This window comes from Euprymna scolopes, chromosome 33 (genome assembly GCF_053919585.1).
Source record: "Euprymna scolopes isolate OS-2025 chromosome 33, ASM5391958v1, whole genome shotgun sequence".
In the NCBI taxonomy this organism is placed as follows: domain Eukaryota; kingdom Metazoa; phylum Mollusca; class Cephalopoda; order Sepiida; family Sepiolidae; genus Euprymna; species Euprymna scolopes.
The window spans coordinates 88,446,407-88,465,430 of record NC_136514.1 but is presented as its reverse complement, the minus strand read 5'-3'; the positions used below and the strand labels follow the sequence as shown (position 1 = coordinate 88,465,430).

At 32.0% G+C, this 19,024-nt stretch overlaps 1 protein-coding gene across 18 annotated transcripts in view; it reads right to left on the bottom strand.

Moving 5' to 3' along the window:
• The window catches only part of LOC145258337 (protein spire homolog 1-like), a 559,588-nt gene that overhangs the window by 286,731 nt on the left and 253,833 nt on the right, over nucleotides 1-19,024 (bottom strand). For all 18 annotated transcript variants that reach the window (XM_080116504.1, XM_080116505.1, XM_080116506.1 and 15 more), the window contains exon 3: nucleotides 11,521-11,751. In XM_080116504.1, the coding sequence (XP_079972630.1) occupies nucleotides 11,521-11,751 (231 nt within the window). The remainder of the gene's footprint in view (nucleotides 1-11,520; nucleotides 11,752-19,024) is intronic.

The following is a 19,024-nucleotide window of genomic DNA, read 5'->3' as shown; positions in this document are numbered from 1 at the left end:
AGATTGCAGAAAGGATTCTGAATTTTTTAACGATTTCACGTAGAAACGTCATATATTTTGGACTAAGTTACTGCATGGAGGCATGTGAAGCTTCCTCCCGGGCGATTTCACGGATTTCGATGATAATAAAAATATAGGAGTGTGAAATATTCGTTGATCATTATTCAATCCCGGGCAACGTTGGGTATCCCTGCTAATTATATATATATATATATATATATATATATAGTATTTCTTCCCCAGAACTGCTAGACTTTGGAATTCCCTTCCGGGTTCCTGCTTCCCCAACTGTACTGACATGCAGAAGTTCAAGTGTAACGTGAACCCATATCTTTCTGCCCAACTCCCCACATAGTACCCCTGTAGCTTATGTCCCTGATAGTAGCCTCCTACATCAAAGTGGCAATGTGCCTTGTTTGGGAGGAAAATGTAATAAACATGTATGAGAGAGAGAAAAAACTTGAATGCATACCAGACACAATTTCATAGACATATATGACTCTTCAGTGCTTCTACACTATCAGGACGAAATTTTGTAGTCGATAAATGGAGTTTTCAGATAAAAAAAACAATGGTTTTAACTAATGTTTTTGTCAATTCTAATAAGTTACAATAGTAGCTTCCAAATTATGCAGTCGAAATTACCCGAACATTAAAAAAAACAACCTTAATCATGTTAGCAGGTGAAAAATTGCAGCCATCTTGTTTAAATCGAAACGGAAAATTACTTCCCTTTTTAATTCTCCTGTATTTTACGATCATTTTTCATCAAATTCTATTTTTTATTTTCGTTAATAAATAATTTTCTATCTTATCGATTTTCATAATTTTTGGATATAATAATCTTACAAAATACGAGGAATACGTAGATACCATTGTTTTCATGTGAAATTCAGTTTTACGATTTCCGAAATTTCGTCCCAATAATGTAGAAGCGCCGACTCTTCATATCTTGGCAATGGATTGGTTGTTGGTTGTTTTTGTTTTACGGCATATCAACCCTTTTCAGGTTATTTAATGCCGAATCCAAAGATTTTGAAGAAAAATTTTTTTAATAGAATATATTTGTTGTTTTCAAGTCGGTTTCTATTTAACCCATAGTTGGGACCCTAACAGGTACTACCACTCCGGGTCAGAGTGGACCTGGGAGCAATGGCAATTAAAGGGTGGCTCCACACTCCCCAAAGCCCGCAAGCTGGCGTCTCACCACTTGATATAGTTTAAGGTCATATCCAGGACCACTTGGCAATGGAAGTGACTCATGAAAAACTATCTTTTTCATGGATTTTAACGCCACTGTTAGCACGTCATTTTCTGGTCCCCCCTCACCAATCTTTTACGAAAAACACCCATCTAGCTGAAATCAGTCAAAAATTTTCCCCACTATTTATCTGTGCCAAAACCAAAACGTAGATTTCATGAACAAAGCTTCTTTCTTAGAGGTGCATGCTTGTGGAACTCTCTTCCGTTTGCCTGTTTCCCACCTGACTACAACTTGGATGTCTTCAAGTCCAACATAAACAAGTTCCTGATGAACCACCCCCTTAAGTAAGACACTTTATTAAATCTCCAATACTAACGATTACTACGATACTATCCCATTGATTAATGTATACACAATAACCCTTATCCCCGAGTGGCTTCCTGGCCTTGATAAGTGGTGACCATCATGAAAAAAAAAAAAAAAAAAATTTTTTTAACCGTTCAAGACAGAAATTATGCAAGAATTCTAGATCTATATAATTTCGATTTCAGAAATTTACAAATGGCTATTCGTCCAGTCAAATTTACGGATAACACCATTAGATCTACACTTACCATCCAAGTTCCGCCCATCCCCACTACTTTTAAATTTATTACAGTTCTATTTTTCAACTTCATACATTGAAGACTCTTCTTGATAGACATTGTTCTATACTATCTTAAATAACATTATACCGCCTATACTCTGGAGTTTTCGAACCGTGCTAACCAGCAAAACAATAGCAAGCCTATATACATGGTATTTTGCTAATTATTACCTTCTGAGGATAAGAGCCATTCTTTGAAACTTACTCAACCAATCAGAGCCTTTTCATTACTCAACCCCTTTAATATTTTAGACATAAAACTAGCAGGCCGCCCGGCGTTGCCCGCTTGTAAAATATGCATAAATATGACGTTTCTGAATTTTTGAGATGAGAATTGGTAATTTGTATTATTTGGATTCTTCGGACTACTGTTCTCATCTTGAGTGTGATTTTCACAACGTTTTGGTCGATGTAACCTCCGACCTTCTTCAGGTGTATCTTGTTGAATTCAGAGAATGTAAATAAAGGGTTCCGCTCAAAATTCTACTCAGATTCCCGAGCTCGACAGAAACATTCCTGAATTCGGCAGGATGCATCTAAAGAAACTCGGAGGTTACATTGACCAAAACGTTGTGAAAATCATATTCAAGAGGAGAACAGCAGTCCGATGAATCTAAATGATATGCATAAATATTATATTTTAATTGATGCATAAATATTATATTTTAATTGATGCATAAATATTATAATTTAATTGATGCATAAATATTATATTTTAATTGATGCATAAATATTATATTTTAATTGATGCATAAATATTATATTTTAATTGATGCATAAATATTATAATTTAATTGATGCATAAATATTATATTTTAATTGATGCATAAATATTATATTTTAATTGATGCATAAATATTATATTTTAATTGATGCATAAATATTATATTTTAATTGATGCATAAATATTATATTTTAATTGATGCATAAATATTATATTTTAATTGATGCATAAATATTATATTTTAATTGATGCATAAATATTATATTTTAATTGATGCATAAATATTATATTTTAATTGATGCATAAATATTATATTTTAATTGATGCATAAATATTATATTTTAATTGATGCATAAATATTATATTTTAATTGATGCATAAATATTATATTTTAATTGATGCATAAATATTATATTTTAATTGATGCATAAATATTATATTTTAATTGATGCATAAATATTATATTTTAATTGATGCATAAATATTATAATTTAATTGATGCATAAATATTATATTTTAATTGATGCATAAATATTATATTTTAATTGATGCATAAATATTATATTTTAATTGATGCATAAATATTATATTTTAATTGATGCATAAATATTATATTTTAATTGATGCATAAATATTATATTTTAATTGATGCATAAATATTATATTTTAATTGATGCATAAATATTATAATTTAATTGATGCATAAATATTATATTTTAATTGATGCATAAATATTATATTTTAATTGATGCATAAATATTATATTTTAATTGATGCATAAATATTATATTTTAATTGATGCATAAATATTATATTTTAATTGATGCATAAATATTATATTTTAATTGATGCATAAATATTATATTTTAATTGATGCATAAATATTATATTTTAATTGATGCATAAATATTATAATTTAATTGATGCATAAATATTATATTTTAATTGATGCATAAATATTATATTTTAATTGATGCATAAATATTATAATTTAATTGATGCATAAATATTATATTTTAATTGATGCATAAATATTATATTTTAATTGATGCATAAATATTATATTTTAATTGATGCATAAAAATTATATTTTAATTGATGCATAAATATTATATTTTAATTGATGCATAAATATTATATTTTAATTGATGCATAAATATTATATTTTAATTGATGCATAAATATTTTATTTTAATTGATGCATAAATATTATATTTTAATTGATGCATAAATATTATATTTTAATTGATGCATAAATATTATATTTTAATTGATGCATAAATATTATATTTTAATTGATGCATAAATATTATATTTTAATTGATGCATAAATATTATATTTTAATTGATGCATAAATATTATATTTTAATTGATGCATAAATATTATATTTTAATTGATGCATAAATATTATATTTTAATTGATGCATAAATATTATATTTTAATTGATGCATAAATATTATATTTTAATTGATGCATAAATATTATATTTTAATTGATGCATAAATATTATAATTTAATTGATGCATAAATATTATATTTTAATTGATGCATAAATATTATATTTTAATTGATGCATAAATATTATATTTTAATTGATGCATAAATATTATATTTTAATTGATGCATAAATATTATATTTTAATTGATGCATAAATATTATATTTTAATTGATGCATAAATATTATATTTTAATTGATGCATAAATATTATATTTTAATTGATGCATAAATATTATATTTTAATTGATGCATAAATATTATAATTTAATTGATGCATAAATATTATATTTTAATTGATGCATAAATATTATATTTTAATTGATGCATAAATATTATATTTTAATTGATGCATAAATATTATATTTTAATTGATGCATAAATATTATATTTTAATTGATGCATAAATATTATAATTTAATTGATGCATAAATATTATATTTTAATTGATGCATAAATATTATATTTTAATTGATGCATAAATATTATATTTTAATTGATGCATAAATATTATATTTTAATTGATGCATAAATATTATATTTTAATTGATGCATAAATATTATATTTTAATTGATGCATAAATATTATAATTTAATTGATGCATAAATATTATATTTTAATTGATGCATAAATATTATATTTTAATTGATGCATAAATATTATATTTTAATTGATGCATAAATATTATATTTTAATTGATGCATAAATATTATATTTTAATTGATGCATAAATATCATATCTTAATTGATGCATAAATATCATATCTTAATTGATGCATAAATATCATATCTTAATTGATGCATAAATATCATATCTTAATTGATGCATAAATATCATATCTTAATTGATGCATAAATATCATATCTTAATTGATGCATAAATATCATATCTTAATTGATGCATAAATATCATATCTTAATTGATGCATAAATATTATATTTTAATTGATGCATAAATATTATATTTTAATTGATGCATAAATATTATATTTTCATTGATGCATAAATATTATATTTTAATTGATGCATAAATATTATATTTTAATTGATGCAGAATTTTTATTCATTATAAACAGAAATACCGTAGGTATTAAATGAAATGTTCAATTCTTGTTATAAAAAAAAAACGAAGTAAAAAAGGAAAGAAACTCAGACAGGTGCATGCAAGCATTGTTTTTTTTTTAAACAGTTCACTTCTTGTAAATAAAAAATAAAAAAAAAATACTCGAGCTGAGATTGAAACCAAAACCTAAAAACAGCGAGTCAAGTACGATAACCATTAGACCAGCTTGACATGACTTTCAAAGATTGTTTCAAAACCAACTCATACTTGATATAAAAAAGGTGCCAGGTTTCATGATAAAAATCTGGTGGCCTCTCACGTACCAATTTTTCAATTTTGACGCCTTAGCAGTCGTTTTTTTTTTTTCTGGATGAAAGCAGATTAAAAAGTTTTCCACGTCTATATACCAAATTTCAAGTCTGTAGATCAAAAAAATTCGTTGAGTATATAGGTTGAGAAGTGTCTTCAATCATACACACGTAATCCCTCTTTTAAAAGATATATAGATTACACTTTAATCACATGAAAATTACTGGAGGAATCAGAGAGTCATCACGGTACATTAAGCCATAGATATTTGACATTCTTTACAATCTGCAACCTCCCATGATGCGTGAAAGAAAACATCTTCAAAATTGAATTCAAATCTTCATGTAAAACTTGGTATCACACGTGGTTGCCATACGATAAACAGGTTCAAAGTCATTCGGTTCGATAACGCTTCCGACGAGGCAGAGACTGATCGTAATTACCTAATCACCCAAATAACAGGTGCATTCACATGTCACCATCCTGGAAAGCTTGAAAAGAAGGGACGGACCTTTATTTTTTTTTAGGGGTGGTAGATTACTTGTAAGTAAACTTGATTTATATGCTTCAGGAAGTTTGGAACAAATTGTGTGCCCAGCGAGGCATGGCTTGAAGCACGCGGAGAAATACAAACAACACGACATGGCCACCTGCAGGTAGAGATTTGTTGTGATTATGCTCAAGTCATTTACCTGAGATTACCTTTATATTAAGTCTAGAATAAGCAGTTTAAGTGACATCACTTTTATGACAGAAAAATGTTGTGTGGGAAAGTGATATATATATATATATATATATATATATATATATATATATATATACACAGTGATGATCATATTTATTGGCACGATAAAATAAAAGTTAAATTTTGTCTAATAAATTCTAAAAAAGAAAATAACAAAGTATATTATGTATTTTTAACTGGCCTTTCCGATGCAGCAATCGGATTTTAGAAAAAATAAATAACAAAGGAACAACAAACATAATTGCAAAAAACCCTTGTTCAAAATTATTGGCACGATTTATTTAATAATCAATTGTATAGCCTTTGGCCTTGATTACCTTCCTCAGTCGCTTTTCATAGTTTACAACCAAGTTGTTGCACTCTTCAGTAGTAATTTTAGCCCACTCTTCCTGACAATAATCCTCCAATTGAATAAAATTCTTAGGCTTCCTTTGCATTACCCTCAATTTTAATGTTCTCCATAAATTTTCAATTGGATTAAGGTCTGGGCTTTGTGATGGCCACTCCAAAACATTAATATGATTGTCCTCAAGCCATTTCTTAGTCAGTTTAGCCGAATGCTTTGGGTCATTATCTTGCATGAACCACCAACGACGACCAAGTGAGAGCTCTTTAGCAGAGTCTTTCAGGTTTTCATCCAATATTTTAACATAATCTTCCTTTTTTATGCTACCTGTGACCTTAACAAGTCGCCCTGGTCCAGAGGCAGCAAAGGATCCCCAAAACATCAAACTGCCTCCACCGTGCTTCACTGTGGGTATGGTGTTCTTAGGCAGGAAAGCTTCGCCAGATTTTCTGTAAATATAAGACACTTTATTATGGCCAAATAACTCTATTTTCGTTTCGTCAGTCCATAGAACACGTTTCCAGAATGCAACATCTTTATCAATATGACGTTTTGCAAAGGCTAGCCTTGCTTTCAGGTGCATAGGCTTCAATAAGGGAGTCTTTCTCGGACGACATGCTTTTAAACCAGCTCTCTTCAAAACTCTACCAACTGTATGTCGAGATACATTCACTCCAGAGGTGCTCTGTTCATCAACAATCTCCCCAACAGAGATCCTTGGGTTTTGTTTTACTTGTCGAACAATTTTCCGTTCATCTCTTGGGGAAAGAATCCTTTTTCTCCCTCTACCCTCTAAACTCATAACGTGGCCTTGCGATTTGAACTTGTTTATTATGGCTCTAACAGTGGATTTGGGAAGGTTTAGCTTCTTTGAAATCTTATCATAGCCCTCCCATTGGTATGGCATGCTACAACAAGCTTCCTGACGTCTTCGCTGTGTTCCTTAGTTTTAACCATGGCGATTGAAAATTATAATTTAGTCACTTATAATAGTTTAAATAAATCGCTATCTAAAAATTATCTGAAAAAAATTATTCACTGAATTAGCGTTAAACAAGCATAATATGGCTATAAAAAAGTTCAGAAAGCACGTAAACCGGAAATTGATTGATATTATACTGATACTAAAAGAAAAACAAAGCCATGCCAATAATTTTGAACAAGGGTTTTTTGCAATTATGTTTGTTGTTCCTTTGTTATTTATTTTTTTCTAAAATCCGATTGCTGCATCGGAAAGGCCAGTTAAAAATACATAATATACTTTGTTATTTTCTTTAATTTAATCCCTTTTTTAGAATTTATTAGACAAAATTTAACTTTTATTTTATCGTGCCAATAAATATGATCATCACTGTATATATATATATATATATATATATAATTTTTCAAAATGTGAGAAATTATATATAATAAATTCCACAGTCAAACAACGTCGCAGCCCACAAAAGCCATAACAGTCAATGAACCGGAAGTCCAAGACTCGAGTTTCGCCCTCATTTGGGCACATCAGTTAGACACATCTAAACTCAGGATTCGAAACCCGAGCCTCTTGCATGCGAAGCAAGCACGCTACCAACTGAGCAAATGCCCCGCACACAAGAAATTCTATCAATCATTTAACTGTCGGATTTTAGCGCAGTTTGCTTGATCTGTGTCGGTATATATATATATATATATATATATATAACTTGGTAAGTTAAAAAAAGTTACGCAGAAAAAACTGTTAGTCATAGCGAACCGTGGTAGGAGTATAACTTACTAAATATGTTCTACTGTGACTATCCCATTAAGACCGGGGAAAGTATTTCATAGTATTCACGTTAGAGTCTGTGTCTGTCATTATTTCATTTTCAGCTATCCGTATTTTACCTCTTTCGCACACATAATTATCTAATAAAATAATTAAAGCTTCCTTTATATATATATATATATATATATATATATATATATATATATATATATATAACTTGGTAAGTTTTTTTTTTTTTATTTTTATTTTTTTTTTTATTACATTTTCACCCCAAACAAGGCAAATTGCCACTTTGGTGTAGGGGGCTACTATCAGGGGCAACACTACTGGGGTACTATGTAGGGATTTGGGCAGCAAGGTGTCGGTTCACGTTACACTTGAACTTCTGCACGTCAGTACTGTTGGGGAAGCAGGGACCTGGAATGGAATTCCAGAGTCTAGCGGTTCTGGGGAAGAAACTATTGGAGTAAAAAGATCTTTTACATCTAGGGATCTCTACAGTGTGGGGGTGGGATTTAGCAGCCTGTCGGGTTTGTCGAGGGTGCTCACGTCGTGGGGGCACAAGTGATTGCAGTTAAAAAAAAGAGTAAATACAATTCTATAAGAGGAGATTTATCAGGATAATACAAAGCTCAACAAATTGCTTATATAAGAGTGGAAAATGAAATTATTAAAACTATATACTATATATATATATACATATATATAGAACTAGCCTGGGTACCCGGCGTTTGGAGGTGTGTGTTGAGAAAAAAAAAAAAGTAGTAGGCAGGCAGGCTGTAACCCGTACCATAAAGGAGAAAAGAACGTGACCCCCCCCCCCAAAGTGACGTCTTTGCTGTTGCGTCCATCACCAAACCAAAAGTGGCGAAGGTTTAAATTAAGGCTAGTCAATAAAAAACAGGGGATGGCTTTCGAAAATATCAGCAAAAAAAAAAGCGACTCCTCTCTGTAGAAAAGTGCACAGTTGAGGGTGAAGGAATTGATGTTTTGGGCCAATTACTTGATATTTGTCGTCCAAAGGGTCGAGCTTCAAAACAATACCAATCTCGTGAAAATCCGTCACCTCTGTCGAAAGTTTTAGGCAGACATACAAACATTTAAACAGACAGTTGAGATTTATATTATAAATGATTCATTTATTTAAAAAGGATGTACATACATTTAGTTGGGGAATAAAGGGGACTCTTTATACCTAGGCATTTCAAAGCCAAATGCTTCTCATCAGAAGAGTAGAGAAGAGGCTAGGTAACATAATGGGGATGTGACGTCTGGCGAGGAATTCATCAGGAACAAAATAAATATACCCTTATCAAATAAATGAATCCTTCTATATATACCAATATATAGTTCTTGTGACGTCATTTTCTACTTTTATGGTTTCATATATATATATATATATAAGTAATCATCTGGTTCTTGTTAATAAGTTTAGTCAGTAGCAATACGAGTAACCATTTGGAAAAATTAGGTGTTGCATGCATTGCACCAGGATGCAGAAATTTCTAGGTTAGCATCTGGGGGGGGGGGGGCGCATTGAAAAAAAAACAAAAAAACAAAAAAAATACAAAAAAACTGATAGATATGTACCCTAATTCTTGGTTAAGACATGCATCTACCGATACCTCCATTCAGTCTCGAAAGAAGATGCTAGGAATTCTTTTCCGTTTGCCTGTTTCCCACCTGACTACAACTTGGATGTCTTCAAGTCCAACATAAACAAATTCCTGACGAACCGCCCCCTTAAGTAAGACACTTTATCTAACCACCCAATACTAATGATTACTACAATACTATCTTATTTATTACTGTACACACAATAACCCTTATCCCTGAGTGGCTTCCGGGCCTTGATAATCATCTAAAAAAAAAAAAAAAACTAAACGTAGATTCCATGAACAAAGCTTCTTTCTTAAAACTGCACGCCTGTGGAACTCTCTTCCGTTTGCCTGTTTCCCACCTGACTACAACTTGGATGTCTTCAAGTCCAACATAAACAAATTCCTGACAAACCGCCCCCTTAAGTAAGACACTCTATCAAAACCCCCAATACTAATGATTACTACAATACTATCTCATTGATTACTGCACACGCAATAACCTTCATCCCCGAGTGGCTTCCGGGCCTTGATAAGTGGTGACCTCCATCTAAAAAAAAAAAACCTAAACATAGATTCCATGAACAAAGCTTCTTTCTTAGAACTGCACACCTGTGGAACCCTCTTCCGTTTGCCTGCTTTCCAGCTGACTACAATCTGTGCTCAAGTCCAACATAAACAAGTTCTTGATGAACCGTCCCCCTAAGTAATCCAATTTACAAAATTTCCACTATTTACGATTACTGCGCTATAATCCCATTGACTACTGTATACTACCACATTAACCCTTATTTTCGAGTGGCCTTCAAACCTTGATAAGTGGTGACTCCTTCGTAAAAAACAACAATAACTGTTAATATAGTATAAATATTGAAATATCGTGTATTATAGAAGGAGAGTGCTGCTAGAATAATATTTGCTACTGAAATAGTAGCAGAAACTCGCAATGAAGCGAACGAAGAACAGAAGACATTGTTCGTCTGCAAAGTAAGGTTGTTTGGGTTTAAATCGACAGAGTTGTTAAGGATCGTATCGAGTCCCGTAGACAAAATTGTTCGGGACAGTGCCGGAGCATGTGGACAGAATTGTTTGGAATTGTGTTGAGTCGCGTATATGACATTTGGTTTCCGTTCATTATCCACTTCACTTGACTGTTGTCGCAGTCATACTGCCGCGTGTGATAACAATTTTTTTTTTTTGTTTCTCTTCTCTCATGAAGGATTAAATTTTTACGATTCTTTCCCTACATGGCAATTGAATTATGATTGTTTTATTTTTTGCCAAATAAATTGAATTTAAAAAAAAAAAAAAAAAAAAAAAAAAAAAGCTATTATTGTTCATGTTTGGTGCATTTTTGCCTAATCTGGAACCACATACAAAGACATATACAGACCAGAAAAAAGTACATAGCAAGCATACCCGGTGAACCAAGTGCAAGTGAAATACAAACGATTGCACTGAAAGGGACGGCTAGAATCCTGAAAAGATCTCTTGGTTGGACTCACTAAAATAGGGGTAAATGTCAGACATCTGGTTGGATGTCCGATCCCCTAGAAGAAAAAGATTAAGAAAAATGAAAAAAAAGTGAAAAACCAGATCATTATTCGTGGGAATGTCATAAATACAAGTTCTTACCTTTTGCACGCACTGGAAGTTGCACGTAGACTTTGACGATCCATGCTCATCATCATCATTAACAATGCCTTCATCATCGATGGCTTGCGAATCGCTGTCTTCATCATCCGTTCCAGGGGTTGTCATGTATTCAATAAGTGATTCCAATTCCGTACTTAAATGATGCTCTTCTGTTTCGCTTAAGCCATAGTCCAAAGCCTGGAATACAATTATCCCAAGAGACTGGACAACCTGGAAATGAGAGAAATACAATCGTTTAGAAAATTTTTAGTAGCAAAGCTAACAAGTAGTTGCGGTACAACAAATTGGTGCTTGTTGATGTCAAGTCATGCTAATTTGATGTCTAATTGTCCTACCAAGAAAAATTTGATTGATCATTGTTCAGGTTTTGCAAAGATTTTAGATATAAAAGAAATACAAAATTTTATATTTGGGATACATAATAAAATAAATTCTTTGGTTATTGTCCATAAAAAATGTACAGGTGTAATATAACTGTCTCAAATAAATTAATAGAAAAACTTTTTGATATTCTTATGTAAGAGGCAAAAGTAGATATATATATATATATATATATATATGTGTGTGTGTGTGTGTAGTCATATACACATGTACATGTACTGTGCATAACTTTATGTGCATATTAATGTTGGGACGATTAATCGGAATCGGGAATCGGAAAAATCGCAATATTTGGAGCTATGGGAATCGTTATTGGCATCGGAAAAATGTCTGCATATTTTCCGATGCCAAAACGATTCTTTTAATTTTTTTTTTTTTTGGAATGTGTTTAAAGCAAACTTTTTCTTTGCTAGTAAAAAAATATTGATTGGTTTTTATTATTTATTTATTGATTTTTCCACTACTAATAAAACTAAAATTCGATAAATAATCCTCCTAAAGTGTATTTTCCCCATTTAAGAAAATATATTCACATTTACCGCGCATTTTTACACCAACCAAAGAAAATAACAACTCTATAGTTGAATATTTAGAGATTTATAAAGAATCGGACTCGGTAATTGTATCAGAATCGGGAATTTAGAACAGAATCGGTAATTGTATCGGAATCGGAAAGGATATTGGAATCGCTCCACCACTAGTGCATATATATGTAGTCATATACACAGGATGGCCCATAAGTCGCTTTACTGTTTGAAAATCAAATAACTTTTTCTTAAATGTATTTAATTAATTCTTTTTTTTATTACACAGTTTATAGTGTGGAAATTTGTTCTGACTTAATTACGAAAGATAATGTCTCTTAAGTAGCCTCCATTCTCGGTTTTGCAAAGTCGAGCTCTTTCTAAGCTATTCTTGATGACAGTTCTTAACATCGGAAGTTGTAGGGAAAGAATTTCCTACGTATGTTTGCCTTAAGTTCTTGGATGCTTCGAGGCTTATTTGCATACACTTTGTCTTTAAGATATCCCCAAAGCCAAAAGTCTAGTTCTGTCAAATTAGATGAACGTGGAGGCCATTCAAAATCGAAATTTCAAGATATTTTTCGATCCTGAAACATCACAGTTAACAACTGCATTGTTGCTCTAGCTGTATGTGCAGTTGCTCCACTTTGATTGCCACCAATACCCTGGCATGTTTACTAACTGAGGTTGAACAAATTCAATAGCATATCTTTTAAGAGGATATTAAAGATTGAAATGGCGCATATAAGATCTTTGCATTGCAACAATTGACCGTCCATTTTCAAAGTGGAATTCAATTATCCTCACTCATTTTTCTGTTGTAAACTTATCTATACAAAAAATTTCCAAAGATTCTATTTAATAATTCTGAAAAGAAAAATTAAAATATATTAATAGAAAAAAGTTATTTAATTTTTAAAATGTAAAGTGACTTATGGGCCACCCCATATATATATATATATATATATATATATATATATATATATATCTCAGGGCTCCATGGATAAATTTACTTTAGTTGACCTTTGACAACTATATTTTCGTTTACTAGCAAAACAGAAAAGTTACTAGCCAAACCCACGTGATTTTTGGAATATGACATCTTCGTTCTGTGACAATTATGTCCATAATAAAGTTATTTTTGTATTTTTTTAATAAGTTTAATTCTAAATATACGACACATTTTATGTTGATACTTGAAGACAAACATTCTAATTTCTTCCGATGAAAAAAAAAAAAGAAAAAAAGAGTATATTGTATATTGTTTTATTAAACTTTTATTGTTTAAATAATTTAACTTTTTTTTTTTTTTTTTAATAAAACGAACAAAGTTGAAAAGATATTTTTCATTCAGTAGTGAGCTTTGGAAGATTGTCAGTGAAAGAAATACAATCGCCAAAAGATAAACGTTTCATTATTTCTAGTCGCCATTTTGAAAAAAATCACTCGCAAATGCGACTGCTTCACTCGCAATGTAGAGCCCTCTCTCTCTCTCTATATATATATATATATATATATATATATATATAAATAAACCTACTTTTGCCTCATACAGAAGTATATAAAAATGTTTTTCTGTTAATTTATTTGAGACGGTCATACTTCACCTGTACGAGGCTGACGCACTTGGATCAATATTGATGCTCGTCTGCTTGGAGCTCTCGATATTAATGCTCGTTTGTGTCTAGGTCTCAGTCGACGATGCTTGGTTTGTGAAACTACTTTCCCGGTTAACATTCTCCGCCGATTTCTCATAAGTGAACCTCAAAGTTGTTGCATCCTCAAGAGTCTAGGGTTAGTGCCTTCCATACAAGATGTCTCCGATCAATCATTGACGTGTCATGGGAGGACAGAATGGCAAATGAAGAGTTCTTCAGACGGACAGATTCAGATGCACTTTTCCTAGGGACTTAAGTTTATGAGACTTTGGATGGCCATGTAAACCAAATGTCATGTGAATGCCTATCTCACAATGTATTACATGGTGTTTTGAAAGAAGGTACTCGGCCTGTTGGTCGTCTGCGTCTCAGATTCAAGGATGTGCTAAAGCGAGATCTCAGGGATTTCGGTGCGGAATGTGAGCAATGGACAGCACGATCCCGAGATCGGGATGCTTGGCGGGTCAAAATTTATGCCAGGAAAAAGAGAAAGGAGACAGAAAACCTAAAAAAACTCAAAATACGTTGATCCAAGACGTCATAGTTTTGACCTCTATAAGCATTGTCGGTCACAACAGACGCTTGCGCGCGCGAGAAAGAGGAATGAATATATATATATATATATATATATATATATATATATATATATGTACCTATTTACTATGCCTCCCCACGGGACAGAGTTAGACACCAGGGTCGTTTTTTAACGTGAAGAAAAGGTATAAAAATAAAAAAATTGTCTCAGTCGTGAAGGACTGCTCCTCCACTGAAAGAGAACAAGAAATGGAAGTGCAACATCTAAAGAACAGATACTAAAATATATATATATATATATATATATATATATATATATATGTGAAAATGTATAAAAAAAAAAAAAAAGGTTACGAAAAGTATAAAAGTTTCGTTTTCTATTGGTGACGTGCAGGAATACAAAATAATATGAACGATAATTTTTTAATTTTTTTTACGAATACATAATTTTCGGCCGATCCTTCAGTCTTCATCAGTATAGTGAAAGAGATGAGCATACATGGAGGAAAAGGAGAAAGGAAGAAGAAGGTGGAGGTGGAGGAGGAGGAGGTATAGCCAATGAGAATGTGCCATGTCAGTCTTAAATACATATAAGTACACACAGTACATATACACATATCTCTATACTCACACTAGCAGACTGCCCAGCATTGCCTAGTCTTAAAATACAATTTTATCATTCTACCATGCATATACATGACCACATGTCGTAGATCTGGTAGAAATTGGAAGGAACAGTTGATCCTATTGTCTGAGGCAGTATCCTTTATTCTAATCACAAAACGGAACATATAATATGCAAACAATCAATGCAAAATATAAATAAATTGCCGAATCATTAGACAAATATTTCTATACTCAAATCTTTCTTGGCCCCGTGGCCAGAATCAACGTGTAGTATCTGTTCCGGCAGATACTGCAAGCAAAAACCATATATGTGGGCAACCCCACATATAAGACCTTGGTCAATGTAGGGGCAATCCTTCATACCAATTGTCACTATCCAGCTCCCCTACTCCCCGGGGAGTTGGTCCCCATTTCCCCTTCACTCCTCACATTAAAAATCGGCCTTGTGCCTAATTTGATCGGTGAGGGAGCAAATAAATATCCGGGCCAGGATCAAAGTGTAGTATCTGTTCTGCAGATGCTGCACATAAGTTGATTGGTCCTTGGTTAATGTAGGGGAAACCCTTCATACTGAGACAATAACTATTTTTTTGGATACTGCCAGAGTCCCCCCCCCCTTTTTTACCCTTGTTTTAGGGGAGCTGGCTTAACCCCACATTAAAAACGACCTCGTGTCACATTTGTTTTCGTGGGGAAGCAAATAAATACCCAAATCTTTGTTGTCTTTTATTTTTTCAATTTTTGCCCTCGTTATCTTTAGTGTTTGGGACGATTTATCGGAATCGGGAATCGAAAAAAAAAAGAAAAAAAAAAAAAGAACTGAACTTTTTTGAGTATCGGTATCGGAAAATATTATGTCTATTTTCCGATGCCAAAAACGATTCTTTTAATTGTTTTTGTTTATTTGATTTTGTTTAAAACCAAACCTTCAACTGCTGATAGTAATAATGATAAAAATCAATATTTATTGATTTTAAAACTACCAGTAAAACTGAGACCTATAGATCACCCCCCCCCACAAGTATGTTTTACGTTTGAGAATATAAATGCACATTTGACGAATGTTTTAACAGTAGTCGGGGGGGGGGGAATAATATTTATAGATTTATAAAGAATAGGAATCGGTAATTTAATACAAAAATCAATAATTGTATCAGAATGGGGAAAATTATTGGAATCGTCCTATCGCTAGTTATCTCCCCTTAGATTAAAATCAATGTATGAAACTAAACTTTATGTCTAGGATCCTTATTCGAATTTTGATTGAAATATATTAACTTATTTTGATCCTAGAAACATTTAAGGCTTAAAAGGTCTTAAAAAGAAATTGAACTTCAGAGGATTTTGCTTAATTGGTGTCTTGTGATTATTTAATGTAAATCTGAAATATTTCAATTTTTAAACAGAAGAGTGTGCCGATATTATGCCTCCTGAAAACATGTAAAAAAAAATTTTTTTTAATAAAAAAATGAAACATCTGAATTTACATGTCTGCCATATATCTGAAAATGTCTTCTCAGTTATTAAACCCTTTCTCTAGCTCATAAGAGCGGCAGTGGTTGATGGGCAGAAATCAGAAGCTCACAGTATCAATGCTGGCATCCCTTAGGGTTCTATCCTGGGCCCAACTCTCTTCTTGATATTCATCAGCCTGCTAGTATATATATTTAAATAAAATATGCAAAACTTTCTCGAGAGCTCTTTCGGCTATCATCTCATCAGAAAAAAAAATCGATAGTAAACAAAACAATATTACTGGCAGAATTAAAGAGCACTACAGGGAAATTCAGATGTGCCAAGAATTGAGAAAAAAACAAAAAAAGAAACGATTAAAAAGAAAGAGTCTAATCACATTGTTAGATCATTCATAGCCATTTATGCAGATGACATGACAATCTATGGCAACACTTCAAAAGCCAGCAATGACCAAGATCTTTCTGATTCCCTCTCTTCTGATTTTGAGAAAAGGTGGTTCATTAATTTCAACAGAGTTCCAAACTGGCTTCAAAACCAAGTAGATGATACCCTTTTCTCTTCCTTGCAACCTCTTTCCCACAGACGAGACATTGCGAGCTTGTCTCTGCTCTATCGTTATTTTCAAGGCAAGTGCTCGTCTGAACTCCAATCTAGGGTCTCTTTTTGACGGACTTTCACACAAAATGAAGAAACACTCGTCTTTATCTACAACCACTATCAACAATTTCCCCCACTCTCTATCTGTGCCTAATTCTAAACACAGATTCCATGAACAAAGCTTCTTTCCTAGAACTGCCCAACTATGGAACACTGTTCAGCTGACCTGCTTCCAAGCCAACTACAATATGGTAGCCTTCAAGTCCAATGTAAACAAGTTCTTGTTGAACCATCCTCTTAAATAATCAAATTCTACCCAACCTGCACCTATAACGATTACTACACTACCACCTTACATTCATTAACCCTTATCCTCGAGTGGCCTTTGGGCCTTGATAAGTGGTGACTCTAGTAAAAAAAAAAAAAAAAAAAAAATTTTTTAAATCAGCTTTTTTACCCCAATAAAACTAATGTGAAGACGATAATGAATTAATACAGGGTTTACATTGCGAGTGAAACAGTCGCATTTGCGAGTGATTCTTTTTCAAAATGGCGACTAAAAATAATGAAACGCTTATCTTTTGGCGATTGTATTTCTTTCACTGACAATCTTCCAAAGCTCATTACTGAGTGAAAAATATCTTTTCAACTTTTTTTTTTTTTTTAAAATAAAATGAACAAAGTTAAATTATTTAAACAAAAGTTTAATAGAACAGTATACGTTTTTTTTTTTTTTTAATGAAGGCTGTTTAAAAAAAAAAACGTTTGAAGAAATCAATCAGGTATCAATATAAAATTTGTTGTACATTTAAAATTACACTTATTAAAAAAATACAGGAAAATCTTTATGATGTACGTACTTGTCACGGAACAAAGATGTCATATTCCAAAAATCATGTGGATTTGGCTAGTAACTTATATTTAGTTGTCAAAGATCAAGTAAAGATAAATTTGTTGAATAAGCCCTGTAATATGACGTAACTATGTAAAAACATTAGGTGTAACGTAGTTATGGGTTCCGTCATTTAAATGCAGCCGCGTATTGACGACTCACGTGCTGAGTTAATGTCACTTTAGCATTTAAACTGTGAGCGTAACGTCACAGGATGAAATGCATATACAGGCATCAAGATCAAAAAGGGAAAAAGAAAGAGAAAACGCATGGCGAGTCGAAAGTTACGCTTCACAAGCACACAATGTCTCCGCCTCCTTCGAAAGCAATCCAAATGACCAGGAAAGAAAAGAAAGAGAAAACCTATTGTGTCGCCTTGAAAGTATGCATCGGTGACTCGCGTGTGAAAAGGGACAAAGTAAATAACTTTTTTCTATCACCTAAAATAAAGTGTCGAAGTTCTATTTTCTTTGCAAATACCTACATGCAACGCGTTGGTCCATTTTAAAAGTAACTAGCCGGGGTGTCCGGCGTTGCCCGGGTGTTTGGAGGTGTGTGTTGAACAAAGAAAAAAAAAGTAGCAGTAGGCAGGCAGGTAAGTTCGAACCTGTACCATGAAGGAGCAAAAGAGCATTTAAAAAAAAAAAAAAAAAAAAAAAAATGACTTCTTTGGCGTTGCGTTCATCGCCAAACTGGAAGTGGCGAAGGTTTAAATTAAGGTTAGTCAATCGAAAAGAGGGGTGACTTTCGAAAATATCGGCGAAAAAAGCGACTCCCTCCCTGTAGAAAAGGAC